At 42.8% G+C, this 27,527-nt stretch overlaps 3 protein-coding genes across 5 annotated transcripts in view; 2 read left to right on the top strand and 1 right to left on the bottom strand.

Annotated features, from left to right (window-relative positions):
• Window positions 1-318, top strand: part of cfap299 (cilia and flagella associated protein 299) — a 58,239-nt gene extending 57,921 nt beyond the window's left edge. The window contains exon 7 of the mRNA XM_030766320.1: window positions 304-318. Within this exon, the coding sequence (XP_030622180.1) occupies window positions 304-318 (15 nt within the window). The remainder of the gene's footprint in view (window positions 1-303) is intronic.
• Window positions 319-3,333: 3,015 nt separating this feature from the next.
• bmp3 (bone morphogenetic protein 3) lies at window positions 3,334-6,987 on the top strand. Its single transcript, XM_030787792.1, has 3 exons — window positions 3,334-3,616; window positions 4,371-5,269; window positions 6,796-6,987. The coding sequence occupies exons 1-3, from the start codon at window positions 3,334-3,336 to the stop codon at window positions 6,985-6,987; spliced, it is 1,374 nt and encodes a 457-aa protein (XP_030643652.1).
• A 4,724-nt stretch (window positions 6,988-11,711) lies between these two features.
• On the bottom strand, window positions 11,712-27,322 carry prkg2 (protein kinase cGMP-dependent 2). Of its 3 annotated transcripts, none has more exons than XM_030782938.1 (18): window positions 26,835-27,322; window positions 25,495-25,661; window positions 24,514-24,627; window positions 23,337-23,442; window positions 22,621-22,684; window positions 20,745-20,822; window positions 19,268-19,362; window positions 18,663-18,731; window positions 18,443-18,541; window positions 17,802-17,952; window positions 17,220-17,356; window positions 16,178-16,267; window positions 15,733-15,874; window positions 15,155-15,318; window positions 13,701-13,823; window positions 13,489-13,551; window positions 12,316-12,382; window positions 11,712-11,807 (listed from the first exon to the last, which is right to left on the bottom strand). In XM_030782938.1, exons 1-18 carry the CDS (start codon window positions 27,320-27,322, stop codon window positions 11,712-11,714), a joined length of 2,313 nt encoding a protein of 770 aa, XP_030638798.1. The 3 variants fall into 3 exon arrangements, with proteins under 3 accessions (XP_030638798.1, XP_030638804.1, XP_030638811.1); XM_030782944.1 differs by having other exon boundaries at window positions 22,624-22,684; XM_030782951.1 differs by lacking the exons at window positions 18,443-18,541; window positions 18,663-18,731; window positions 19,268-19,362; ... (4 more) ...; window positions 25,495-25,661; window positions 26,835-27,322 and having other exon boundaries at window positions 17,220-17,344; window positions 17,787-17,840.
• Between the last annotated feature and the right edge of the window lie 205 nt (window positions 27,323-27,527).

Genomic DNA, 27,527 nt, shown 5'->3' with positions numbered 1-27,527 from the left:
CTTCTGAGTCATTCAGACGGATTAAGTTCTTCTTCATGGGAACGAACGAAACACGAGTGCATTTCCTCAGAGAGAGAGAGAGAGAGAGAGAGGGAGAAAAAAGGAGGAGAAAAAGAGAAAAATGTTAGTGGTTTGAATTGTTGGTTGATTCTGTGCGACGGGCTATATTCATATTAATAAACACACTCACATCTGACCGTTTTGGAGAATAATTTCATGCTGTTTTCTTGGTCGAGTGGTGAACGCCAGGTTGGCGTAAAAGGCGGTTTAAAGTGTGTATTTCTGAGTGCGATCTCCCTTCAGCGGTTAGGGGCCTAAACTCGCCGAAAATAAGAACCTTCTTACAATCTCAAATACCACCATTTCTGATAAGCACAGATCATATACCACTCCTAACATGACCATAATTCTGGACTGGAACCATTCAAGACCTGAAAAATGAAACAGAATCAATTGATTTTTTGTTTGTTTGCCTGGCCCAGCCGGTTTTATCGGCTGTTTGTTTGGTCTTCTGAGAAGGACCGCTGAAGCAGGAACCTGCAATGGAGACCTGAAACCACTTTGTAGTTTCACCCTCAGCTTTTGTTTGTCTAAAACAAATGAGATACAGGACGACCCTGAAGATCTACAGGTCTGTCTTTCATGTCTTCCCTGAGGCTTGGGTAGCTCCAACCGGATGAGGAGAATGCCGCTTGTTTCTAAAAGAGAGGGGAGAATTACGACATTCCGCATTCGCGCAGACTAAAACCCATCTTGCCTCAAAGTCCTCCTGCTTTCAAATCTTCAGCATCCTTACAATACAACAGTCTGCAACAGAGAGAGCGGCTGAAGCTGACAAACAAGCTGACTTTTCCGAAATATTTGTATGTGGTGTGAACGAAGGCACGAGAGGGGGGTCGCTGCTACCATATTCAGACTCTCTCTAGATGACTGTTTTGGTTACTTTGATGGTAGGCATCCAAAACGACCAATAACAACAAAAAAAAAATAACGTTGATTGCGTCAAATGGGAATAACAATTTATTACGAAAGTAAAACAACTTGTGAAGGATCTCACGGAATACCAGTGGATTCTGGGTGGAATTTACAGCGCAGGAAATGTGGTCTCAGATGATTATGTCTCCATAATTTGGTTTTAATATCGTTGGACCGAGATGAGCGGCAAAATATAAATCGTTGCAGTTGCAGCAACTTTTGTTTCCTCTGACCTCTCCGTTCACATCCTCTTTTGGGTCGGACCTTTTCTGGAGCTACGCAAAGCTTTTTTTTTTTCTTTTTCTAAGCCTTTTCCCGCCTTTTCAGATATCTGCTTCGAGTTTTCATTTAATCAGGAGGAAGAGCTGAAGTTCTGGGTGGTAAATCGGCCCCTCAGCCACATTTAAAACTGTTTAACTTCACAGGCCGCGATGCCCATTCATGTGGCGATGTGGTGGAGATGACGCTGCCCGTTCTAGTCCTCCAGAACAGCGGGACTCACTCAAACACCTACAAACCAAAACAGCAGATGTGCCGGTGGAAGAAAAAAAAAAAAAAAAGAAAGAAAAAAAAAGTAGAAGAAATGGGGAGGAGAGAGAAAAAAAATGGACAGACACAAACAAAAAGCAAGTGTATGCTTCTTAAAGTGACTCCCCGGATTCCTCACTGCTGTATGGCTCTGTTTAAAGTTAAAAAAAAAAAAAAACACCTCTGGTTCCAGCTGAAACTGCCTTAGAAGCTGACTAATTATTTCCTGAACTGATTAATTATTTCTTCATTTGATTGGATTTGCAGGGAGACAGAACCTCATGGATGAGTGGTCAAGCTGATATGAGTAATTGTGTTGTATTTATGAAGCAGGTAAATATAAGTTCACTACTCAAAAAAAGCATTAAAGGAAAAAAAATCATCAGCTAAAATAATCAAACAAACACCCATTTTAACCCGAACAGTGTTCAGTATAGGCTAGCGTACGAACCTGACATGTTGGCTATATGTGTGATTTGTTGGACTTACTTTTTGCTATGTGTTGTGCTTTGAAGTCATTAAACAACCGAAGAGCAACTTTGTGTCGCTAGCAACTGTTAGGATTTTCACACCGTGTCCACAACGCTGTCTTTCCGTATCAGATAAATCAGGAATTCTCTTGAAAATAACACTATTTGCATCAGATGTCTAGGGTGGAAACGATCACTTCCTCCCGACTGCTCTCGACAAAGAGGCAGTGACGGGGGTATTTAAGCCCTTTACATGAAGCTGGTGTGTGTAGGGGATGCCAAACAGTATCCGGAGCACTCTGCTCTACAGGATGTGTCTGCTTCACGCCATTGAACGCCACAGAATAGTGCCGGGAGCCTTTAATGCCCTCTATAAGCCTCTCCATTCAAAGCGTCAGTCCAGACACACAGCTTTGCTGAGAAACAGTCCGCGGATCTTGCTCTCCTGCATTTGGGACCGTCCGAATGAGCCATGCCGTCACTCACGGAGACAGTTAACTGTGTAATGTTGAGCGTTAGAAGACGTGACGTAAATTTGTTGGCTTTTGACGTTAAGGACGTTGTCGTGGTATTATGAGTTATGAGATAGTGTTGACAATATACATTTAAATGTATTCTTTATTTTAACACGGTATACATAAAGGTATATCTGAAGCTAATTTGTTTGATGAAAATGTTTTATTTCTTCATAAATCTAGAACTATTTTAAAAACAACGGAAGTGCTTAAATCCTTGTAGTTGAGTCGAGAATTCTCTCTCTCTCTCTCTCTCTCTCTCTCTCTCGCTCTCTTTCTCTCTCTCCCTCACACACACACACACGCACACAAACACAGAGAGAGACACACACACACGAACGCACGCACGCACACCCCCCCACCCTTGCGTTATTGCCGTATCCGAGAGGGATACCCAACTGGTCCCACATGCACTATATATTACAAGCACAACATGCTTCAGCTTCAATGAAAGCTGAGAAGAGGTGCTATTGGCTGTCGGTCCCGCGATCTGCCCAAAGCTGAGATACAAAACCAGTGGACTTCTCGGGACCACAACAGCAACAAGTGAGGCGGCAGTTAATATCCCCAACACCAACATCAGAATATTGACATTGGGTGATATCTCTCGCTCTTTCGTTCTCTCTCTCTCTCTCTCTTTTTTAATCTTAGAAAACATATAATTCAGACGTTTGCCTCCGTTTGGAACATTTTTCTGGACGCCCTGTTACAACTTCATTTCTGCACCCAGCTGTTGTGTGTGATGATATCGCCTCGACAAGATAAGAGCTCTTTGGAGAGGCATTCCACTGCATCAGCTTACTGTAACACTAAGTTGCTTTGAAACTATCCGACGCTTTTGAAGCATGGATCGCTGTCACCGTATATTTGTTCTCTTCCTTGGATGGACCTATCTATGGAGCGGACGTTGCGCTATGCTGAAAGATCACTTTCACGGACTCACTAAAGAGGTGGAATTGGGGCGTTATGTGGATGCACGAGACAAGGAGCATTCGGTTAAAGCAGGGGATGACTTTGTCTTACAGGACACATTGTCGGAACATATGCAGATGCTCTACAGCAAATACAACTCCGCTGGATTTCCATTCAAAGATGGAAATACAGTCCGCAGTTTTAAAGCGCACTTGGGTACGTATCTGATCAATTGCAGGTTGAGTTTTTGCTGAAAGATGACTTATCTGTGTCATATGCGCTTGCTTTGGGAAGAGGTATATTTCTCTCTCAAGGATAATGTCCGTTTGTTTCAACAATAGCACACTGAAAACACCATGTTTTTGCAGACGTTGGTAAAAATACACCTGTTAAAAGTCGCACGTCAGTGTAGAAATGAGCGTGTACCGTCTATAAAAAGACTACGACCATGGTACTAGGTCCGAACGGTTAAAAATTGTACATTTTTTAAAAAATCAAAGTAAGAGGAATATTTGCAGTCACTCCTTTTCAAGATCAATTTGAAATTAATAAAAATAAATTCCTTACTAATTGTAACCCCTTTATGAACGTAGTGGTGTGACATTGTAATATAGCAGATGTCTTCAGTTGCGTATCTTGGCAAAAGTACCAATTCATTGTACTTAATCTAGAACGACAGATAAACTCAACGGGTGTTTGAAATCTAACAGTGATTAGCGCGCTTCAGTTGCCTTCAAATCTCTCCTAAAGAGCGCGTGTGGAACACTCGACGCACGCAGATATACCGCCTCCCTCTGTTCACTGTGTGACATCGTTTTATGCGAAGTGTCAGTAGTTGTAAAATGATGGATTAAACGTGAACTATAGACATTTATTGCCATACGTTTGCGTAAACTGCCTATAAAGAAGGCTTTTCACAGTCAAATAAGCGAGAATTCAATTCAGTTCCTCTTTGCTACTCTCCACATAGGGACAATCAACGGAAAACAGCTACAGATCTTCAACCTGACCTCCCTCACCAAATCAGAAGATGTTCTTTCTGCCACGCTGCACTATTACATCGGAGACCTGCAGAATAGTAGTCTCAAATGCTCCAGACCCAAGACCTGTACTCGCCACGGGCCCAGACGTCACGGTCACATCCATCTGGGTATTTGGAGCTTCGCCTCAGTGGACAACAACACAAGGACACTTGGCCATTTTCTTATCAACGTCTCCACACTCTACCAGGATTTCATCTCGTGGCAGTGGCGGGACATTACGCGCGTGGTCAACCAAGCTAGACACCACCCCGAGCTTCTAATTGGGATCGATATCCACTCACAGGGCCGCAGACCCTGGAAGAAGCTCTTATCGGATCGCTCTCCATATATCCTAGTCTACGCCAACGACTCGGCCATCTCGGAGCCCGAGAGCGTGGTGTCTACCCTTCAGCGCCATAAAGGGAACATGGTTCCTGGCCTCCACAGGCTGGGCCTCCACAACCGCAGCGGTTCCTCGCCCGTCAGGGCCAGGCGGTCGGCCAACATCCTCTTGCCTCTGCAGAACAACGAGCTTCCAGGACCGGAGTATCCATACGAGATTCCCACCTGGGATGAGACCAGTCCGTACGACCCAGTCGAGAACAAGCCGGCAAAAAGACCCCGTAAGAAACCGCGCAAGAACCAGCGGCACAAGATGCCGCTGCTCCAGTTCGACGAGCAAACTATTAAGAGAGCGCGAAAGAAGCAGTGGAACGAGCCCAGAAACTGTGCCCGTAGATACCTGAAGGTGGACTTTGCCGATATTGGCTGGAGCGAATGGATTATCTCTCCTAAGTCTTTCGACGCTTATTACTGCTCAGGGTCTTGCAATTTCCCCATGCCGAAGGTAAATGAGATGATTGAGCATGTTTTTCTCAGAGGCGAAACGGTTAAAGTATTCGATAGTTCTTGTTTCCCTGACACTGACTTATAATTATAAGGAATATTCCATTCCATACCAAAATGTAATGCAGTTGCAGTATCTTCTGTTTTCAAAATATTTAGAGACTCCAGAGTATGGTTCTCATAAAACGAGCTGTTCGACAAAGAAGACATGAATGCAACGTTTACATATTTTAAATACAGTCTGCACTCACATATTTCTGACATAAGTTTTTGTTAAAGTAAGAACTTTAAGGACGTTCGAGGGCAGGAGAAGGTAATTTAGGACACGAAGACTGATTTTGGTGTGTGAACGCCATCTTTTGGTAGCATCATGTCATCACAAGCACGACACACATTTTCTGGGTGGCTTTTGAAACACCAGCTAATTAAAATCACTAAACGTCCATACCAGATCATTTTCCCCCTTCATTCATCGTTCATTCAAGACAGATTGTAAACTGAAGTACTTTTTTTTTTTTTCATTTTTGCTTTTGCAGTGCCAAATGTTTGTTACAATATAGGGAATTAGGGAACTATAGCCCAAACTGAACTTCCTGTAGGCATGCAGCATACTTTAGTGTCTTTTGAAGTAGTCTGGCTTAACAGAAATGCTGGTGAACATCTGGTACCATCCAAGTTTATCCTTGGGCCTTTGCCAGCGCAGATGCTCCTGATATAATATTGTATATGCCATGGCTTATTTAACAAACAGTGTAAACATGGAACTAATTGGAAACAAGTTCCTTTCATTTTGGCAGCCGCTACTGCTCTTTGAGGTAAATTCAGTTATAGCAGACTAAGCACTCTATGGGTTTTTGTGTGTAATGAGGTAATAGATTCTTAGTGGAGGCTTCCACATCCCTTGGGCGAGACGTCGGGTTTTAAGTAGGTCTTATATTGACGTAGACATTCTTCAGCTAAATCAGTCCTCAGTCAAGCCTGTTTTGAATAAATTAATCCAGTGAGACAGAACAGAATAAACTTGATTGGCAGAACTTGAACCGAACAAGAACATTCTCCTAGTGTGATCCCTGTGTTTGTTTCAGTACTTTAAAAGGATCAGCCTACTCAACTCAAAGGGATTTTACACCGATGCTTTTCAGCATTTTGACACTCTGAAATGCCTGAAAGTGTCTCAGAATTAGAATGGGGTCTGTGCTAGAGCAGCTGTTAGTTAAGGACAGCCATCCCAGCCAATCAGCATTGTGCTTGGCTATGACCTGCGCCTTTTCCTGGTGGCGGTTCCGTTTAACATGGTCTATGCCTTAAGTGCGTGTTGTAAACTAAACTGACTTTGAGGATGGCAGTGTACATGCAAGAAGGAATGACAAAAGAAAAGTCCCCCTTGGCTGCTTTGTGAAGACACCTCTGTCCAGTCCAGTCTTTGCATGGAGACCCCATGCTAGCGATGGAGCCCGGGACAAGTGACGGAGGATTCATATGTCAGCTGATATCTAACAGTTCTTCTCTCTTCCTTTCATCACACAGTCCCTGAAACCCTCCAACCACGCCACCATCCAGAGCATCGTCAGGGCCGTGGGCGTGGTCCCGGGGATACCCGAGCCCTGCTGCGTCCCCGAAAAGATGTCGCCCCTCAGCATCCTGTTCTTCGACGAGGACAAGAACGTGGTGCTGAAAGTGTACCCCAACATGACGGTGGAGTCCTGCGCCTGTCGGTAATGGGGTTTTGGGGGCGTCCCGTTTTTGACTCCCCCATCCCCCCCAACCCCCCCGCCCCTTCTTCTCCGCTCCCCTTTTGCACTGGAAGAGAGACTGCAATTCCCTGCAGCCGGCTGAAGAGGAGTTATGCCATTATCGAACTGGAAGGAAGACTGTATCTTCTGCTTTGTTGTTGTTGTTGTTGTTGCTGTAGTTGTTGTTGTTGTTGTTGTTGTTGTTGATGTTGTTGTTGTTGTCGCTGGAGAAGCTCAAAGTCTGAAGTTCTCTCCTGAGGGAAAATGGCCCAGTTCTCATTCTCTATTCCTGTCCTCTCTTACATCCTTAGTAAAGTCTCTGATCTGAAAGATAAGTTTTATTTCAGTGCTGAGAACAGAGGATTCAGCGAAAAAAGAGACTTTTTAATTTTTTTTTTTTAATTTTGGCTTCTCGTTAAGTCAGTTCTTGGCCGGCCGGCCTGTTTTCCCTCTTCCCAGATAGCTTTTGGAATTTCAATCCCCTTCAAAATGTTTTCTCCTCTAACAACAGGAACAATCCTGTTCCTCCCTTTTTTACAGGACTCTGTGTTTGAGTACGTGATGTTTTCCCCAGTTAGGCTTTCCCCCCTCCATAAGCAAAGCCGTTTTATTTACTTCTGGAATTGGCTGCTACATACAAAGATGTTTTTCATTCCTGAGAGACATAACCTGTTATTCATAAGGGTTTTTTTTTATTATTATTATTTTTATTCCCAATGTTTATTTAAAATGAATTTTTCGCCAAAAAGAAACCGGCGAAAGGTTTACCGTAAGGCTATGCATTTATTTTTTAAAAAATTATAACATAACGATTGCATAAGCAGCAGTTCGTAATCATGTGCTTCAGAAAAATGTGCCATACATGCTTAGCAAATGTTATGTTTACAGACATAGCTAGTCACATCCGTGAACACCTTCCACTTTGTTGCAGAAATAGCTCACATATGTACACCTCCCTCTAGCGGTAGTTTTTGACATCTGCACCAATAGGAAATTGGCATGAAATGTAATCTTTTAGTATAGGTTCAGATCAGAAGGTAACTAAAGCAAGAAGAGAAATCATAACGGTATCAGCTCAAATATTATTTCCCTTTGCACAAAGGAAAGGAAGTGGGGAATATCCGTGAGAAATGTTTATATAGGCTGTTATTTCATATCGTCATACTTTTTTACAGTGCGTCGTATACGGGCCGACGGAGAGACAGAGAGCTGTATTTTGTTTAAGCTATAAATGACCATAAGTAATGAGTAGATGACTTAGCTGGACTGATCTGGCCTTTTATCTCCTCAATCATTCGTTTGTGCTCTGGAGGTTTTTGCTAGCTGCCATGTACAGTCGCTTTTAGGCATTTTCTTGTTTGGAGACTGTAACCATGGTTACGGAGATACCACTATTGAAGGATAGGATGTTGCAGCTCAGACAGTAAATGTTAGGTATCAGAATACATACCCCGATGTGATCTTACATCTGCATACGGAGTTATGCAAAATCTTTGCCTCAATCACATTTGCGAGCTTCTGAGTTTGCCTCTAACTGCATCATAAGCAAAGATAAAGCTGTTTTCTGTTCTCTCTCTCTCTCTCTCTCTCTCTCTCTCTCTTTTTAATTAAATACTTTTGAGGGTATTGTTAGACTCCAGTTCACAGAAAGGCTCATCTTTTATTAAAAGTATATCAAATTTAAGCGCAATTTATATTCATACAAAGACCAGCAAGCCAAATATTTATTTTTTATCCACACGGTAGGATTAAGAAGCTAACACATAATGTTTGTATATTCGACTTGTATATATTGTCTATTGAGTGTTTTGTTTTTTTGTTTTTTTTGCTGCTGTGTTGACATTTTTAACAGACACAGATGTGCCTCTCTAAAGTGCCTCGCAGAGTCATGGACAGATCGGAATTAACGTAAAGAAAAAAAAACAAAAAACGGCTGAACTGCTGGGGCTCTGGAACGTTACTGGACTCAGAAATGAGGCGAAATGAGTTTAGTGTACGAGGTCTAAAAAAAAAAAAAGAAAGAAAAGAAAGAAAATATATGAAAAAAGTCTCATATGACAAAATTATTTTACTATTTTAATGTATTTTATAAAGTTCATAACAGTTATTTTTTTGTGAAAATGGCATACGATCGAGAATGATAGGCACGTATTTTCTTAATACATTTCTGCACACACAGACACACACACACACACACACACACACACACTTCCCTTCAGCATTTCAGAACCAAACATATTCACACAGAGCTAGCTGCTCACCACATACCACAGCCATGCATGTTCATAAACAGAGTGTCTTTTTTTTTTAATTAATTTTTTAACTGTTTTGCGTTTACACAACCTTTCTGAGATGAAAGCATTCATAGACAGTACATGTGTAAGTGAGGGGCCACAGGTAAACATAACATTTGTCTCACGTGAATGCAGAGGATGAGTGAACCAGAGCAGGCCTTAACGCTTTGTATAGTCTATTTTTTATAGAAGAGCTTTCCCTACTACAACATGTAATCTATTTTGTAAATTTTAAGCTGTAGGTAAAAAAAAAAGAAAAAAGAAAAGAAAAAAAGGACATGCTTGTATAATATGCCACTTAAGAAATTATATTTGTATATGGAAAAATGACAATGAAATGCATTTATTTATTTTATTTTTTTTCTTTCCTATATGTTGAATATCTTGTCCAAGCTCCTGTTCGAGGGGGATCGGGAATTCGGGCGGATCTGTTCCGCGCTCGTGTGATCTTTGTGTCAGGGCGACCGTGTCGTTGTTTAACGGGGGCGACGTGAAGGCCCCGTCATCCGGCGCGACATGGCCTGTGTTCTTTGTGCACGGAGAACTCTCATTGGCTGTATGGTAGGGAGCTTGACAGAGTGAGACCAGGGGTCAGACAGGGGTCAGAGGCATAGCAACCGAAGGAGAGGACAGTCTAAGTTTCCCAAGGAAGAGACCGACGCATAAAAAAAACCCCAAAAAAACCCCAAAGCTTTTATTGATTTCTGTAAAGCAGTAGGAGAACGTTTTTATCGGCTACTGCTTATTCCTGGGGAACATCTCCGTCCTCTCCTCCACCGCGTCGTCCTCTCAGGGGTGGAGAGGGCGTCTCCTGACCCCCTGTGAAGGTCACTTTGTCGCTACTGCTGTGAATGCTGTTTTTATTTTTGTTTGTTTGTTTGTTTTTGTTTTTAAACGGCTTTAGGTCTCCCCACTCCAACCATAACCCTTACTTTCAGACCTTTTACACAGATTAATAAAGTTATATTCGTCAAACGCGTGTCTCTGGCATTTCTGATGGGCTGTTTGTGAACCGTTTCATTCCTAATATAGTTATAGTGTCCCCTCCCTCTGCTCAGCAGGAAGTCGCTGCAGGTCGTTTTGTTTTACGTCTTTTTAAGTGTGAGCTTCGTAAAGTTACAGAAACTAAAGCGTAGACCCCGGATGCGTTCCATCTCATGGAAGGGGGCGTGGCTAAGTCTCCAGGATCCAGGAAGACATCACTCTTTAAGGTTACTTATTTTATTTTATTATTTTTTTTTACATAAAAAATACAGATAAAAAGTAATTTCAATCGAAAAATGAACCAAATCACATCGAACGAATCAAACAAATCAGGAATGAAACACTGAATAAATAAATAAATAAATAAATGCAATTAGAAATAAATAAATAAATTAGGTTTTCCAGTTTAACATATTATGTGAAATGCCTTTAATTTGAAAATGCTTTTCATTTTTCTAGCAGAGAACACTTGGATTTCAAAGTCTTTTTTTTTTCAGGACATAGGAAATTCAACCAGGTAATACTACACTTTACATCAGACAACGTCTTTGGCTCAAATACAGAAAGTCAAGAAAAAACTTTAAAACCTCACATCTGACAGTTTACAAATGCCAAAAAAAAAAAAAAAATCACAGATCAATTTTTTTCTCTTTTCTCAGTCAAGCTTATTCTAAAAATACAATCTGAATAAAATACTTGGGATTAAAATTACACAAAACACACTTTGGAAGCCGTCTCTTTTTGCGATCGAGGGTTAAAACCTCGTCAGTACTGCTGTCGGTCGAGAACAGTTAACACGTTTGAATGTTCAGGTTCCATAGGCCACCGACACCTGGGAACTGTCACATCTCACCTCCTCGCTGCACCAGAGAACGCTCTCTGTGAGGTGAATATCACCTCCCTGGTCTCACGCCTTTCAACGCTGTACCGTAAACCCGTAAGTCATCTGCCTACCAGGAAACGTCAAGGCTGTGTGAAAACTGACCACCGTTAGCTTGTCCAGCATCTGTCATAAAAGCTCTGTGAGTCAGAATGTCACACTGTGGCGCAGCAAGGCATGCTGGGACATGTCCTCAGAACAACTCTCGTCATACGGCATTCTAAACTGTGACCTTCCCCCTCCCCCCTCCACCACAAAGCAGCGAGGAGGTCAAAGGTCAGATCCGCCCCTTTGCGACTGAGAGATAACGGCACACACACACACTAAGTTTCACTGTGCTGTTACCCATGAGCCTTTGCAGGAATGGTCGGCATGTCGGAAAGGCAGTGGGAGCATATAGGCCTTTGAGTGGGGAGAAGGAGAGAGAGAGAGAAAGAGAGGGATAGAGAGAGAGAGGGAGAGAGAGAGAGAGAGAGAGAGAGAGAGAGGGAGAGGGAGAGGGAGGGAGAGAGAGAGAGAGGGGGGGGTGGCGGAGATGGCTGTGTGTGTATCTCAGAATTCGACATCCCAACCAGAGGTTTCATCTGGAGGAATTTCATCATCAGGAGGATAACTGTCAAAATAGCTGTGATCTGTGGGGCCTTTCAGCTACAGAGAGAGAGAGAGACAGAGAGACAGACAGAGAGAGAGAGACAGAGAGACAGATAGAGAGAGACAGACAGAGAGACAGAGAGAGAGCGAGACAGAGAGAGAGAGAGAGAGAGACAGAGAGAGAGACAGAGAGAGAGACAGACAGAGAGAGAGTGATGAGTTAAATGCTGGTAAAGCTGTGTCTTGCACTGTGCTTGGCACATATAGTACATGCTTAGTGCATATTACTTGGTACATATAATGTTTACATATTACTTTTGCTTCTTTTTTTTTTTTTACATAATTTTGGTAAGGTATACATATTCATTTTGTTATATTTTATACATGAATTTTGTTATGATGTCAGTCAGTGTCTGGCATAAGAGATCAGTTCTGTCTGTTTCTGTCGTTGATGCAAAATGTGTCTCTCAGTCATGTATTGCCCTGAGTGCAGAACTCTACAGTCCTTAGAGAACCCCATCCCTGCAGTAGTCATGTGGTTCTGTAAGGTTCAGTTCAATCTCACCTCTCTCTTTAAAGGTGAACTCAAGGTCCTGGCTTTCAGGCCTGTCCAGTTGAAGCCATTGAACCACCTGCAGCACAAACAAAACAGTACACGCCTCTGCCTGTCAGTTTAGTCCCTAGGAACTGTTGGGTTAGTCAGTGTATAGTACTAAAAAAAAAACACAGCTGAGTTTAAAAATCGGTCACAAAACTGACTTTGAATACATCTATAATAATTCAGTAAAGGATGTAAGTAATGGCAAAGACGTCAAAATGTTGAGAATTATATCAGGACAACCCCCTCAATCCACCCCCCAAGCGACGTGATCAATCGATTCTGGAACCCTAAGTCCGCCCATTAACGAGAAAAAGAGGAAATAAAATGTCCTTCCTGTTATGTTACCAAGTTGTTCCCTCGGCCTTAAGGGCAACGATTTACAAATGAGATCAAGGCCCGAGATGTCGCAGGAGAAACACACAAACACACACAGGTCACAATCATTATCACTCCATCTGCTCACATTTACGCAGTGATTTAATTAGAGGCCTCTGCCTTTCACCGCTAACCCCCCCACCACCACCTCTAAACACACACACACACACACACACACACAACCCCCGGTCTGTGAGGACAGGGCTGGGTTACGGAGGAGCTGCCCCCAGGCAGAAGGGACGTAATCAGGCCATTTAACGAGATCCTATCGGCCCCGCCCTCAGAAGACTTCAATCGCACGAGCTTGTCCGTCAAGAACACGGTCACGCTGACAGTGGACGGAGGGCAAGAGCAGAGCTCCGGAAATCTCGTCCTCGGCCAAGAAGCATGGGATGGTCTCATAACGTTGTGAGCAATGGAGTATAACGTTGTGAGACAGAGCAGAACAGGTGATGGAAACAGACTGATCTGAGAATTAGGAGTCGACTTTTCAAAGACAGGAAACTCGTTTTGACTGCTAATGCAAAATGCGTCAAACCGAGTTGTCTTTTTAAGAGCGTCAATAAACTGTCGTTAGCATTGACCTTGCTGTGTTCGGTCAGAGAATCAAACCCGGGGCTTTTTTTTATTGGCCAGCTAAATTGGTTCCAGCTGCAGTTTACTGTGGGGAATGAAAAGGGTGGTTCTCATCTCCTTAATGACCAACAAATAAACCAGGCTCCCCTGTTATCTGTGGATATGACAGGACCGGTTTACCCTTACCTGTGTTTCTTTATATCCGTAATGCCGTTCTTTAGGTTCCCAAGCCTTTCTGAGGGATTTTGTCTGCGCAGGGAACACAGGGACAAGACAAACAATATACTTTCTACAGCACTCGGTCAGTCAGAAGAATCAGTACAACATCAGAATCCAAAACAGGTCGTTATTAGTGTGTGTGTGAGTGTGTGTGAGTTGTTTCGGACAGACGCTTCTACCTGCACAGCTTGCGAATAAAATCTCCAGGACGTTTTGTGATCTTTTTGGGGAAATCCATCTTCTCGATGCCCTTCAGAATGAGGGTGTAGATCATCATCTGATCTGAGCCAGTGAAGGGGGGGCTGGGAGTGGGCGTTGAGACAAGAGCACAATCAGGACACACACACACACACACACACACACACCACAAAAAAAAACAAAAAAAAACCTGTCAGCTCAATGCTAAGATCCAAAATGTCACACAGGCTGAAATATCTGTGGTCAGTTTCCAAACAGCACTGCTGGAAATGAATGTAACGAGATGACACCAAAGCTGCAGTTTCACCATTCATGACTTATTCTATGACTTTGACTTTGTAACCATAAAAAGGACAAAAGTAAATCAGTCGAATGGGGGACTGTGCTTAAGTTATATATGTTTAACGCTGTGACTATAGGACTATATGACAGTGTTTAAGTTATATATGTTTAACGCTGTGACTATAGGACTATATGACAGTGTTTAAGTTATATATGTTTAACGCTGTGACTATAGGACAGTGTTTAAGTTATATATGTTTAACGCTGTGACTGTATGACTATATGACAGTGTTTAAGTTATATATGTTTAACGCTGTGACTATAGGACTATATGACAGTGTTTAAGTTATATATGTTTAACGCTGTGACTGTAGGACTATATGACAGTGTTTAAGTTATATATGTTTAACGCTGTGACTGTATGACTATATGACAGTGTTTAAGTTATATATGTTTAACGCTGTGACTACAGGACTATATGACAGTGTTTAAGTTATATATGTGTTTAATGCTGTGACTATAGGACTATATGACAGTGTTTAAGTTATATATGTTTAACGCTGTGACTACAGGACTATATGACAGTGTTTAAGTTATATATGTTTAACGCTGTGACTATAGGACTATATGACAGTGTTTAAATTATATATGTTTAACGCTGTGACTGTAGGACTATATGACAGTGTTTAAGTTATATATGTTTAATGCTGTGACTGTATGACTATATGACAGTGTTTAAGTTATATATGTTTAACGCTGTGACTATAGGACTATATGACAGTGTTTAAGTTATATATGTTTAACGCTGTGACTATAGGACTATATGACAGTGTTTAAGTTATATATGTGTTTAATGCTGTGACTATAGGACTATATGACAGTGTTTAAGTTATATATGTTTAACGCTGTGACTACAGGACTATATGACAGTGTTTAAGTTATATATGTTTAACGCTGTGACTATAGGACTATATGACAGTGTTTAAGTTATATATGTGTGTAATGCTGTGACTATAGGACTATATGACAGTGTTTAAGTTATATATGTTTAACGCTATGACTACAGGACTATATAACAGTGTTTAAGTTATATATGTTTAACGCTGTGACTATATGACTACACAGCTAAAGAGGGGAGGTGAATAGCGCCAACCTGCCAGTCAAAAGTTCAAAGACCAGGATTCCTAGAGACCAGAAATCCACGCTGAAGCTGTGCCCTTTGTTCAGAATGATCTCAGGGGCCACGTACTCCGGCGTCCCGCAAAACGTCCACGTCTTCTGACCGCACTCGATCTTCTTAGCGAAGCCGAAATCCACCTACCGAGCAACAGGTCCAAAGCATCGTTAGCATTTTTAGCGCCAATTAAAAAAACCCCAAAAAAACCCTTCTTCATTCTCTGGAGCGCTATCACAATAATTAATCTTTAGATATGTTTGGAAATCGTTTCATGCCAGGGCTGGTTTGCGCTGGTTCTAAAATCCTTTGCATAGTTACGTTTTTTTTTTTGGTCTGATATTTATAGTACACATTAAATCCATCATAGTCAACCCAGGAATATTTCTGTGTTAGTTTAACTAAACACCACAACTTATTTATAGCCTCCTGTAAAAAGAGGTACTTAAAGTGATGGAATATGTTTAATGCACGGCCAACAAAAATTCAGCATCCACGTTTTTACCAAAATGGATCAGAAAGGCCTATTAAAATCACCGCTTGCCAGTGCGGCCTACCAGTTTTATGTATCCCTCTGAATCCAACATCAGATTCTCTGGTTTTAGGTCTCTGTAAATGATCCCGTTCAGGTGAAGGTAGTCAAACGCTTCAGTCACACAGCCCACACAGAACTTGGTGGTGTTCTCGTCAAAACTCCCCCTAAAATATCCCAGGGCAAGCATGAGACACAAACACACACACACACACACACACATACACACAGTCTGATCTCAGAGCTGCATGATAAAATCTTTGAGATGTAATCCTGTATTTGGCCAATGACTTTACCATGCAAGGTCAGACTGACCTCAGGGTTTCCGATTACTTCAGAAATACAATTTTTTTTATTCTGCAAACGCATTTCCACTGTGTTTAATTAGCATAAGAGGTCAAGATGACCTCTTCGGGTTTTTTTTTTTTCGTGACTCTGCGTTCTGAACGTGCTGTGAGGCGCGATCTAACCTGTCCCTCAGAAGACTCCAGATCTCGCCGCCGAGACAGGCCTCCAGGAGCAGGTACACGAACTTACTGTCCTTGTACGTCCGGTACATTCTGGACGGAGAAGTTCCGGGCAAGCCAGAAAGCGAAAAAAAAATCATCTGTCAGTGTTCTTTCAACACACACACGCATGCACACACACACACACACACATACAAACACACACACAGCCACACACAAACACACACACACATCCACACACGCACGCACACACACACAGACACACACACGCACACACGCGTGCACGCACACACTCAAACACGCACACACACACACAAACACACACACAGCCACACACAAACACACACACACAGACACACACACGCGCATGCACACACACACTCAAACACGCACACACACGTGCGCGCACACACACACACACAGACTCTCAAACAAGACTGAGAGTGTTCTGGTAGAACGCCGCTGACTCAGGGCGTGATAACCGAATCTACATGACGGACGGCTCAATCAGGGCCTGCTTGGCTGATCCAATTCTGTGGGCAATCAAGTGATTCATAATGTATTTGATGTCTCAGATGGCACAGAGACGTAATACCTCCCTCTGCTGAGGGAACCAATGAAGTTCAGGGGAGGCAGCAGGCCCACATCTCACAGAATGATCCGGAACAGACCGCGATGATGTTGTTTGTTATAAAGAGAACGTTTTTCTATGTGATTTTATTCAGGCACAGTCATGATTCAAGGAGACTGAGCGCCTCACTGACATTGTCTGGGGTCTTAGCAGTCTTGTATGAATGTTAATGAGGGGGAATGTGTCTCACGAATTGCGTCAGACTTGAGTGGTTGTTTTGGTTGCCAATCAGTAACGTTCTCCAATCAACAGCCGGCGCTAAAACGGATAACACTCAATGTTGTTTGGTCATCGTTTGGTCAAAAAAATCAAATACTTTTTAGTCTATCCTAAATCTCTGAATGCGGTCCCCGTATGAACCGGTCTGAAACGAAATCGTGGAATAACTTTACCCACGGTGGTTCTGAGACGTACTTGACGATAAAAGGCGAACAAGTCTCGGATAGTATCCTCCTCTCTGAGTGAATGTGTTCCTCCTGCCTGTTGTCCACCACGTGTCTCTTCTTTATGCACTTCATGGCAAAGGTCACGTTCTCGTTCTTCACTTTCACCTGCGGAGCGCACACACACACCATCAGTTACCACCCTGTCAGAAAACACATCTGCGTTAGCCCCCCCCCCCCCCCCCCCCCCACCCCCCCCCCCCCAATCATAGCGGTCCGCTGAAAAAAAAAAAAAAAAAAGAGCTACGGATCAACGACGAGGAAAACTTGCACCGCAGTTTGAGTTGGATGGTTTTCCTCTAATATTAATTCATTCGTTTATTATTTGATTATTTATACTTTCTTTTCTTTCCTTACCCTCTTTCTTTCTCTTTCCCTCCTCCTCTCTTTCCCTCTCTCTTTCTTTCGTTCACACTACTCTCTCGTTCACACTACAGTCGTGCATTCATACCAAATGTTACTCTACTGTTTAATTTCTCTCTCTCTCTCTCTGTCTCAAAAAAAAATGACACATTACAAATACCAACCAGCTGCAGACAGAGATGTTACTCACCAGTTCCACCCTGCCGAAGCCACCCACTCCCAGCGTGGCAATGACCTCCAGACAGCTGAAGGGCATTTTAGATGCTAACACCGACTTTTTCCCCTTTAGCTGAATCGCGTTCGGAGACAGAGGAGGGCTGGGGGTCTTACTCGCTGATCTTCTGTGTTAAACAAACGAGTTTCAGTTTTCGACACTGACCGCAAAATAAATGACTCATTGTCTTGTTCTTTTTCCCAACAAATGGTTTGGGGGGGTGGGGGGAGGGGGTCTCTCTGCGGGCTACTCAAATAAAAGAATGAAAAATTGTTGGTTTTCACTTTTGCATATTCATACAGCCACTCACTGAACACACAACCACTGATCCCTGAAGTATGTGTTTGGCCTTCTGAAATGAGTCGGAAATGCTAATACAGGAAAAAACACTAACTCTGACCATTTATAATATACGTAATACAAAAAAAAAAAAAGGGAAAAAAAAGAAAACGTCAGTGTTCTTATAGTTGTTCTGAAGAAAAGATGCAGCCCAATAATTTACGCCTTTGTTCTAAGGAAGAGTTTGCAAACTCATATCTGTCGCTTTAAATCACACTGAATCATTCTGCACCATTTGAACATAACCACTTTTAAAATAACAGACGGCTGCGACTAACTTTGCGTTCCTTTTCTTGTCATCGCGGTCCAAGCTCTCCACGTAGCCCTGAAGGTACTTCTGAAGCTCGTTAAAAGTCCCAACAGTTTGATTGAAGGTTCTGAAAAGGAAATGATCGTAGCAAAATGACCGCATTATAAGCACATCTAATTATAACAGCAGTTGCAACGACGGAGGAAGTAAAATCTCTGTGTATGCTGAGAACCATGCTGAAAACTCACTCCCGGTCAATAACGAGACACTCCACTCCGTCTTCTTCGGCAATTATGTTAGCAGACCGGACATCATCGCTATAGCGCGGAGTCAAAAGGACACACACACACACACACACACTTCAGACCTGAGGCAAAAATAACCTTCATATACAATACAAAACACGAGCAAAAATCTGACACGGACAGATACTGAGAGACAGTATTTTTGAGTAAGGGGAAGCATTGACGCTCTTTAAGATACATCTAGATGAATCTAGAGCTGCGTTCACTGAAGACATGTGCGAGATGGTTTTTGAAGACGAAGGTTCAGATAACTCGCAGCCAAACTGTAAACGCTTAGGGAAACGATAACTGGAAGAAAGGATAGCTTTCAACGACGTAACCATTACACTGGGAGCGAAAAGCGCTTCAGTTGATTTTAATTGATCTTATTGGCTACGATTTCAGTGTCTAGAATGTTGTATATGACATCACTGTCCTCGGCTTTACTCTAGACAACCAGTCTGATTCTAATTGTCGGAGAGAGCAGAAAACAACATTCAGGCACGGTTTATCAGGGAAAATAATCATCCAATCAGATGTGAGGGTGTTTGAGAGAGGGGACTGATTACCTGATGAGGGCCTTCTCCCCAAAATAGTCCCCTTTGACCAGGGTGTTAATGATTTGGGGTTCATCGTGGTCCTCTGTGCTTTGGGTCACTTTAACCTGGGTACCAGAGACAGAACAAAACATTAAAACCACACAGGTACATGACATACGAGGAAGGATTCATCTGGGAGGGACAAGCAGTTCAAATAGGTAATAGTCCTATAAAAACGCAGAAAGAAAAAAAAAACCCACTGTGAACTTCAGGTAAATCATACTCTACGAGGCCAAAGACAACAACTCAGATCAAATCCGTATGTGATGTTCATATATTACAGCCTTTTCCATCTCTGATGACATTTCACCTTCATGTTACATTTCACATTAAAGGGCGTTTTCTTTTCTTTTCTTTTTTTGTTTTGTTTTGGCCATCAGCCCCATCAGCAGTGGTTTTCACAGCATCAGCTGTCAATCTTAAACCATCAACCAATCCACAAGCTTTTTGCACCCATATGATAACCTCCCATAAAACCGGGTCATTACTTTTTCTGTGCCTGTGGCTAATTCTTAGCGGCTACTGCTAGCTTCCTATTCCCGGGACACCCGAGGATGAGGTGGTGGCGACAGACTGACGCGAGGAATCATTTCCTGTGCTTTTAAATCACAGTCCGAGAACGACACATCTGTCTTCTCACAATTAGACGCCCGGCACCGAATTAGCAGGGAACGCAGGGCCAGGGCACGTTCACTGCTAATGGTTCATACTGGTTCCCAACGGAGTTTCGTCTCCTCTCCCCTTTAGGGTCATATTACTGACTATATCTTACCGCTCTGACTCATCCCGAGTCTCCAGACAAGACCAGTGTCTCCTCCTCCACCACCCCCTACACCCCCGTCGTCAATATGCTCCGAAACATTACCGATTACTGTATGGCAACGCAATTCATCAGATATCGGGTTATGAACAGAACTGAGGGTTCACGTGAGTTCAAGAGAGTCAGAACAGAGCATGTTGGATCACTGAGGCATGCCACCTCGGCATATTAGCACTGATGTCACAGTTAGCAGATCCCTGCAAAAACGGTTGATTAAAAGGGTTTATAAACCTTTGCTTACAAGAACTGTTCGGGGCGCTGCATTCAAGAATTACATTATTTAACAGGTACATGTTTCTAATGACATTTTCCAAGTGCAGAAACTTATTTATAAGGAACCGTTCAGTAAACAAATATGATTAAACATCCATTGCTGCGGGATAATGAATGATATTATTGTTGATAAGGTAAATGAGAAATGATAACTAACAACTAAAATAATCATTAATAATAGGTTATTTTCAGCGTGTCTAACGGTTTCAAGTATCTGCCATTTGGTGTTTTTGTATTCCTATCGTTTCTTGTTTGTTTTGCCCTGTAGTCATGTTCGTGAAGTAATGCGCAGTTCCATCTCAGTGTTCCTGCGTGAGGTGACAGGACAGGGCGTCCACTGATCGGAATAATTACCTTCCCATTGGAGATGATGTAGAAAGTACTTCCCTCCTCCCCCTCCGTGATGATGTAGTCTCCTTTGTTATAATATTCCTGACAGATGAACACAGGCAAAAAAAAAAAAAGCTCAATTAGCTATTGATTTCCCATTAAACCAACATACTCTTGTTCCCGTGGCGACCGTCCCGTCGGGACCTGACAGGAAGCCTGCGACGATTGACTCAGCAGAGAGATTTAAGTTGTTCATTTCACAGTGTGAATGTCTGCCGTGACTGTTTTGCTTTGGTTTTGCTTTTTATAGTAAGGTCTAAAAAAAAGTAGCGGCAAAAGTGAAATGATTATAAAAAAAAAAAAAGATGCAGAGCTACATTATTTATATGTTTTGCCCCCCTCCAAAACAAACAAATAAAACAAACAAAAAACTGGAAAGACAGAACGGTTTGTAGAAGTTAAGTAAATATGCTTTATGTACTCTCAATGTTGACAAAGTCGTTTAGTCTGAAGACTGTTGTGTAAAAAATAATTTTACAAGGCTGTTAAGAGACTGTGTGCCAAAACGTGTTTAGGAGAAGTCTCATCTGTCCGAAGACTACCGTCTCACACGTGAATCCTTTATGAGAACAAATCCTTTTACGAATGTGAAATACTTCATAGGCCCTTGCCTCTGTGTCTTCGCTCTAATTTTTCTTGTCACAGTAGCTCAGGCACAAATTCTGGCTGGCAGATTTTAACTGCTGTTTTATGGATAGGACTGCGCCAGACATATTCTAAACCTCTTAGCACTGATGTCTGTAAAGCATTCGTTCTCATTCACACAGGGGTCCTTATGGAATCCCACCCCTCTCTGTTTAATGACAAAAGTCCATATGATCGGAATGAGCCCGTCTGGACATCTGGGGCCGATATCGGGTTACATGACTCCTGTCCTCCCGAGAGAGAACCTAATCAGGCCGTTCCGAGGGAGATCCGAACGATGGAATTCTCCCATTCGTCCTTGAAGTTTTTTTCCACAGTGGGAGAAACACAAAAGAGGACTCTTTGACTCGAACCCGACGAAGCCCACTCTCGTATGACGAAAAAGAAAAACCGCTACGACCGGCATATGCGGAGAGCGGTGAAATCAATCGGTCGGCGGACTGTGTCCTGTAAAAACACATCTCGTTCCTGTTTGAGCAAACACTTCTCTCGGCCTTCGCCGCATTACCCTGGTCACAGATTACTGCGTCGCCTGATGACAGATGGAAATGTCTGCCCCGTTTGACTAAATGGTCTTTTGGGGTAACTGGTAGATTTGATGAAAAGCGGAAGTTCAATCCGAGCACACAATAGACTGTTATGACATGTCTTACTGCCCTTCACTTCACATGACTGCAGCTATAACGTGACATATTACATGCACTGAGACCATTTAAACCCTTAAAATCTGAAGAACTCAAGCGTTAAATGGTAGCAAAAAAAAAAGAAGAAAAAAAAGAAAGAAATGAATAGATAGACAAGTAGATAGATAAACAGTTGTATTAACGAACAATAAATATGGATTCCTCCTTCATTTATTTTGTTTGTTAAGGTCTCTTCACATTTTTAATGCTTTCCGGCTTTACTTGGGTTTACGATGTAGTGCTGAACAAAACCCCTCAGTACCATGAAATGGTCCTTAATAAAGCCATAGAACAGGGGTCTCAAACTCCGGTCCTGGGGGGCCGGGGTCCTGCTGATTTTTGTTTTCGGCTCTTAGTTACCTGTTGATATTCACCTTGAAAACAGGTGTGGACACTCTTCAGCCAATCAGAGATTCTATTTAGTTGATCTACAAGAAAAACAGCAGGACCCCGGCCCTCCAGGACCGGAGTTTGAGACCCCTGCCGTAGAAGGTTCCAGGATGTTCACTTACCACTTCCAAACAGTCGACAATCTTACTGAGCTTGTCTTCGGGAAGACTGGCCAGGAGTGAGACACTGTAACAATATAAAGAAAGAGAGAAATATCACATTTGGTCTGTCGTACTGCTAATGCTAATACATCTTATGAGTGTTATTTGAAGGTAAACAGCTGGAACTGTGCTTTCTTCTGCTACTAAGAGACTTAGTCTTGATGTCTCAAGAATAATATCTTCTATACCAAACCTACAGCTCATCTATAGGCTTTTTAAAAAAAACAAACAAACAAACAAACAAAAAAACCTTGGAGGTTCTGATGACTTAGATTTCTTGGGCGACTCCATTAGGGCCTACATCTTCAAGCTTAGCGGCTTAGCGATGCAGCTATGTAGTATTTTGCAATAGCGAGTGTTCTTCCGTTTTGTTATTTCATAGGCTGTAGTATCTCAATAAAAGCCCTTGTGTGTGTGTGTGTGTGTGTGTGTGTGCGTGCGCGCATGTGTGTGTGCGTGTGTGTGCATGTGTGTGTGTATGTGTTTGATGTCTGAAATGTAAGATCCCTCCTTTGCTTGCTGCTGCTAACCTCATTAGCCAGTGGTTTGGGATGGGGCGTTGACAGAAGGGGATTAGAGAGAGAGAGCGAGAGAAAGAGAGAGAGAGAGAGAGAGAGAGAGAGAGAGAGCGAGAGAAAGAGAGAGAGAGAGAGGGTGTGATGTGTGATTTGGATCACCTTCTGAGGAAGGTCCTGTGTTGCTCGTGGCGGGCCTCCGCGGTCATACGCATAATGTTGTGAAAGATCTCTCGGTCCAGGGCCCATGTTTTCACATTGCTAACCGCTGCAACGCAAACAAACCAGCAGGTAAGAGAAACACAACCAGGACGTGAAGCGCCTGACTTGAACCCCCCCCCCCCCTTCCTGTGGGGCCCACTTAACCTCTGGTACGGCCGTGACAGGGAAACAACAGCTGGTTCTAATAACAGTCATTAGGAAATCTTTTGTATGTGTTTGTTACACAGGGTCAGTCAAAGGAAGGACTCACAGTGTTTGCTATTATAAATAGACTGAGGAGTGCCGGGAGTAGCTTAAGTGCTTAGCGCAGCTAACTCGGAGTAAGATGTGTCTGTAAAAATCAGCCTGATCCACAAAAATGTTTTCATTCCTGAAAGTTCTGAGATTGACGAACGAGTCAAAACAAGAGGTGGCAAATGTTAATAAAATAGCGAAGAGGTTAGCGATGATATGTTGACTCAAGTGTTAGCAACTGAAGAATAAAGGTTTAGATTGTCTCAAGAACAACAACAGCCCATACAATTGCTAATGTGTGTGTGTGTGTGTGTGTGTGTGTGTTCTGAAAGACTGGTTTCTATCCAAAGCCAAGAAGAATGCCTGAGAATTCACTGACAGCTACCTGACATCGAGGCTCAGGTCATTGCATTAGAGAGACACACAATCAGTCAAAGCAAATGCTGTAAACTGATGTATCTTAAGGTCAGATTCATAGGACAGGACAGCTAAGGGCCAGCATGCTATTCCAACATCTCATCTGGCTGCTGCACTTTAGATTGACAGACAGCCAGAAGCAGCTAAGAGTAAATATATTCTCTGTTCAGTCTGTTTCCTTTTTTGTCAGAAGTAACAGACTGATATTTAACATTCAGAATGAGCTCCCGACAAACAAGCGGCATTTCGGAGGGAAACAAACCAAAACAAGAACAGCGTGACGACACGGTCTACCAGACCAAAATTTCACTCAACGTTTCGAGTGTCCTCAGAATCGTGAGGATCGCGGTAAAGAGAGACGTTGACATAAGAATCCTTCAGTAAAGACAGTGACTTTGATTATGACCGTGCAGGTGAAACGCGGTTCCATTCAAACGGCTGTGAAGTGCTTGGTGACATACTACACCTTTGACGGATGCTGTGCGGGTACAGTTGTACAGAACGGCTAATTCGCCGAACGTGGTCCAGACTTCTATTGACGTGAGCAGCTTGTTGTTCTGGAAGACATCCAGCTTGCCCTCTGTTACCAACGAAAACGAACAAACAAACCAACGGACATTCACTGATTAACGAACATAGCCATAAATACATGAACATTTTTAGCGTACGAATATATTACTATTATCTCATGCCTCATGTGTAATGCCAGGTCTGCTCTGGATCACACAGATTTATGTTCAACGTTAGAGCATTTAGGGACAGTGAACTGAAGGCCGAATGTCGTTCATGTCCTTGGAAACAAAGAAACAAACATCTAAAGACAAAAACAAAACAAAAAAAAACATATTACATCAAGGGGCCATTCCCAAAAGCAAAAGTTGATACAACCCAACAGGGGACAGATCTAAGGAGCACTGCTATTGCACAGTCTTGACTTTTGACTTATCCTAAAAAATCCTACCTCAGGGATAAAAAGACGGTACTCTCAACGTTGGAAAATTCAGAAGTGAAAAACTGACAAGTATTTATCAGTCTATAAAACATTTAGTTGACTGACACATCTCACGCTGTCTGAAATGGACACTGAGAATGTGCACATGAGTTTAAATAAATTGATACACACGTTATACATTTGTTCATTTAGCGGATGCTTTTATCGTAAGCAACGTCTGAGTGAGGCAGAACACAAGTCATGCGTGTAGCCAATCAGGGACTGTCTGCTGCATAAGTGTCATCACTCAGTTCAAGTTCAAGTTCACGCTCCCGTTTATTTAAAGCCCTATATCACAGTTTACAGTCTCAAAGGGCTTTACGTGCCCACGGTGACTCAGTATCGGATCAGACGCAAATGCAAGAAAAGTTAAAGGAAAGTCAGAGAGCGTTGATTTAACGATGCTAAATATTCCATGCATATGTTCATCGTCTACTCCGAGTAGACGTTCCCTACCTGCCAGCACATAAAGGTGGTTGCCAGGTTCCCCTTGTTTGATGACGTATTCGCCTTTCTCATAGCTCCTCTCAAACATACACTCCACCATGTCTTTAATCTGTTGCGTCTCCAGTCGCCTCATGTACTGGTTTTTGTTCAGAGCGTCCGTCAGCAGCTTCTTCACGCTGTCACACGGACACGGAAAAAAAAAAAAAAGACGTCATGACAGACGGATGTCGACCTGTTAGCACTGTCATTCTGTTACATATAAGACAAGGCAGGCTAACATAACATGTGTATTATCAATCCTTTTCAGTTTTCTCCTTTCATATCTCATTACCTCACTCACTCAATACACAGCAACATCAAAACGATGCAAATTTTGAGAGTCATACTGTTTTGCTCTCAATTTGTTCTTCATTTTTTTTTGATTTTCAAATTAACCAGCACACAGCAGGAGAAATGAAGTTTCCTTGAATATTACCGCCCCTGCTTTGGGGTTTATTTTTTGTTTGTTTGAGCTTTTTTTTTGTTCTTGTTGTTGTTGTTGTTGTTGTTGTTGTTGTTTTTTCTGCCAAGACTGCTCATTTTCATATGATTTTGAGATTCAATACAACCTAATGAGACAAGCACTTTCCTCTCTTTCCTCTATTCGTTGAGAGGGGTTATCCTGCAGCGACACGGAGAAAGCTTCTGAGTCCTTGGCACGGTGTGTGAACATTTGGCCAGCAGACGCTACTAGTATAATGAGTGTTTGCTCAGCATGGTCTCTCTCTGTCTATTTCCATATGAATGAGGTGGATCCCTAATTAGCGTTGCATAAAGTAAACAGCAAGCCTAGCTAGCTCCCTGCAAACGGACGATTTCATACCAAAGTTACACAGGTGACTAGTAAGAACGCAGACGATAGACTCTGGGCTTGCCAGTGCTGCCCCCCCCCCCTCCCTTCCCACACACAGTTAGTGCCATTAATGGTAACAGGGTTGTTCCATTGACTATATGTAGCGGCCTTGTAGTTAGCAATTAGTTTAACAATGAGAGGAACAAGCGATTAAAAGCTTTGGACATTACATTGATTTTCTTTTGTAACAGAGACATAACTAAGTATGTAATTAATAGACACTATTAGCCTCTTTTCTAAAGCCAAGATTCAGCTAGAGACAGAATTATCAGCCCAAAAATCTATCTTTGAACCAATCAGACTCATTTTGTGTTGTTCCTTTCGGTCAACGCTGGCGGATCTCAAGAAAGGGAAGTCAACCCAAGTTGGATTTTCCTTCATAGCATGATGGATTCTCTACAATTCCACAGACGTATATATACAATTTACTCTGAAGCCATGACTTCAAAAATCTTACCTGGGCTCTTTCCAGACCCTGACGCTCTCAAAGTAGAACTTTGGCATTGAACTGGAGTCGTAGGTTCTGGAGGAAGGTTCTGCCGACACGCCCGCTTTGGCCCCTCTCCTCCTGTTGAGGGTATCTCTGAGGAGGTCGCTGACGCGCTGGCTGAACTTGAGGGGCGAGGGCAGGAGGCCGAGCTCTCCCTGACTCCTCACGACGTCCTGGAGCTTGTTGAGCTGGAGGCATTTGTTCCTGAGCGCGTCGGAGATCTCGGCTATGGCCTGGCTCTGCTGCAGGATCTGCTCCTCCAGGCGTTTGATGTGGAGCTCTTTGGCGTTCAGCTCCTCGTCCTTCTTCTTTATCTCGCCCTCCAGCTCGCCCATCCTCGCCCGCAGGACCTGAGGTCCGGCCCCGGGATCCGAATCCGTCTTCCCCCCGTTCCGAGATTTGACGGAACTGCTGACCTGACTGAAGGCTTTGAGCTTCACAGAGCCGTTCCCCATGCTGCCTGCTGGCTAAGGACTCTCCTGAAGACAAAGACAAGGACGAAGACACGGTAACACACTGCAGAGTAGTGGCCGCGGCACGTTTTGGGACGAGACGTGCGATTCAAAAAAAAAATTCTGCTTTGTTCCCGTCACTTTTTCCGTCTTAGTTCTCTATACGTCGTGTCATTAGGGGACTCATTTGAGTATACATATTCTCTGG

This window comes from Chanos chanos, chromosome 1 (assembly GCF_902362185.1).
Source record: "Chanos chanos chromosome 1, fChaCha1.1, whole genome shotgun sequence".
Classification (NCBI taxonomy): Eukaryota; Metazoa; Chordata; class Actinopteri; order Gonorynchiformes; family Chanidae; genus Chanos; species Chanos chanos.
The sequence above is the reverse complement of the archived record's forward strand: the minus strand, read 5'-3'. Positions and strand labels throughout refer to the sequence as shown.

Coding starts and splice junctions, on each gene's coding strand:
- bmp3 (XM_030787792.1), top strand. CDS start 3,334: ATGGATCGCTGTCACCGTATATTTGTTCTCTTCCTTGGATGGACCTAT. Junction 3,617..4,370: donor CAGTTTTAAAGCGCACTTGG/GTACGTATCTGA, acceptor CTCTCCACATAG/GGACAATCAACGGAAAACAG. Junction 5,270..6,795: donor GCAATTTCCCCATGCCGAAG/GTAAATGAGATG, acceptor TTCATCACACAG/TCCCTGAAACCCTCCAACCA.
- prkg2 (XM_030782938.1), bottom strand. CDS start 27,322: ATGGGGAACGGCTCTGTGAAGCTCAAAGCCTTCAGTCAGGTCAGCAGT. Junction 24,628..25,494: donor CCACCTTTATGTGCTGGCAG/GTAGGGAACGTC, acceptor CGTTGGTAACAG/AGGGCAAGCTGGATGTCTTC. Junction 20,823..22,620: donor TTGTCGACTGTTTGGAAGTG/GTAAGTGAACAT, acceptor TTCATCTGTCAG/GAATATTATAACAAAGGAGA.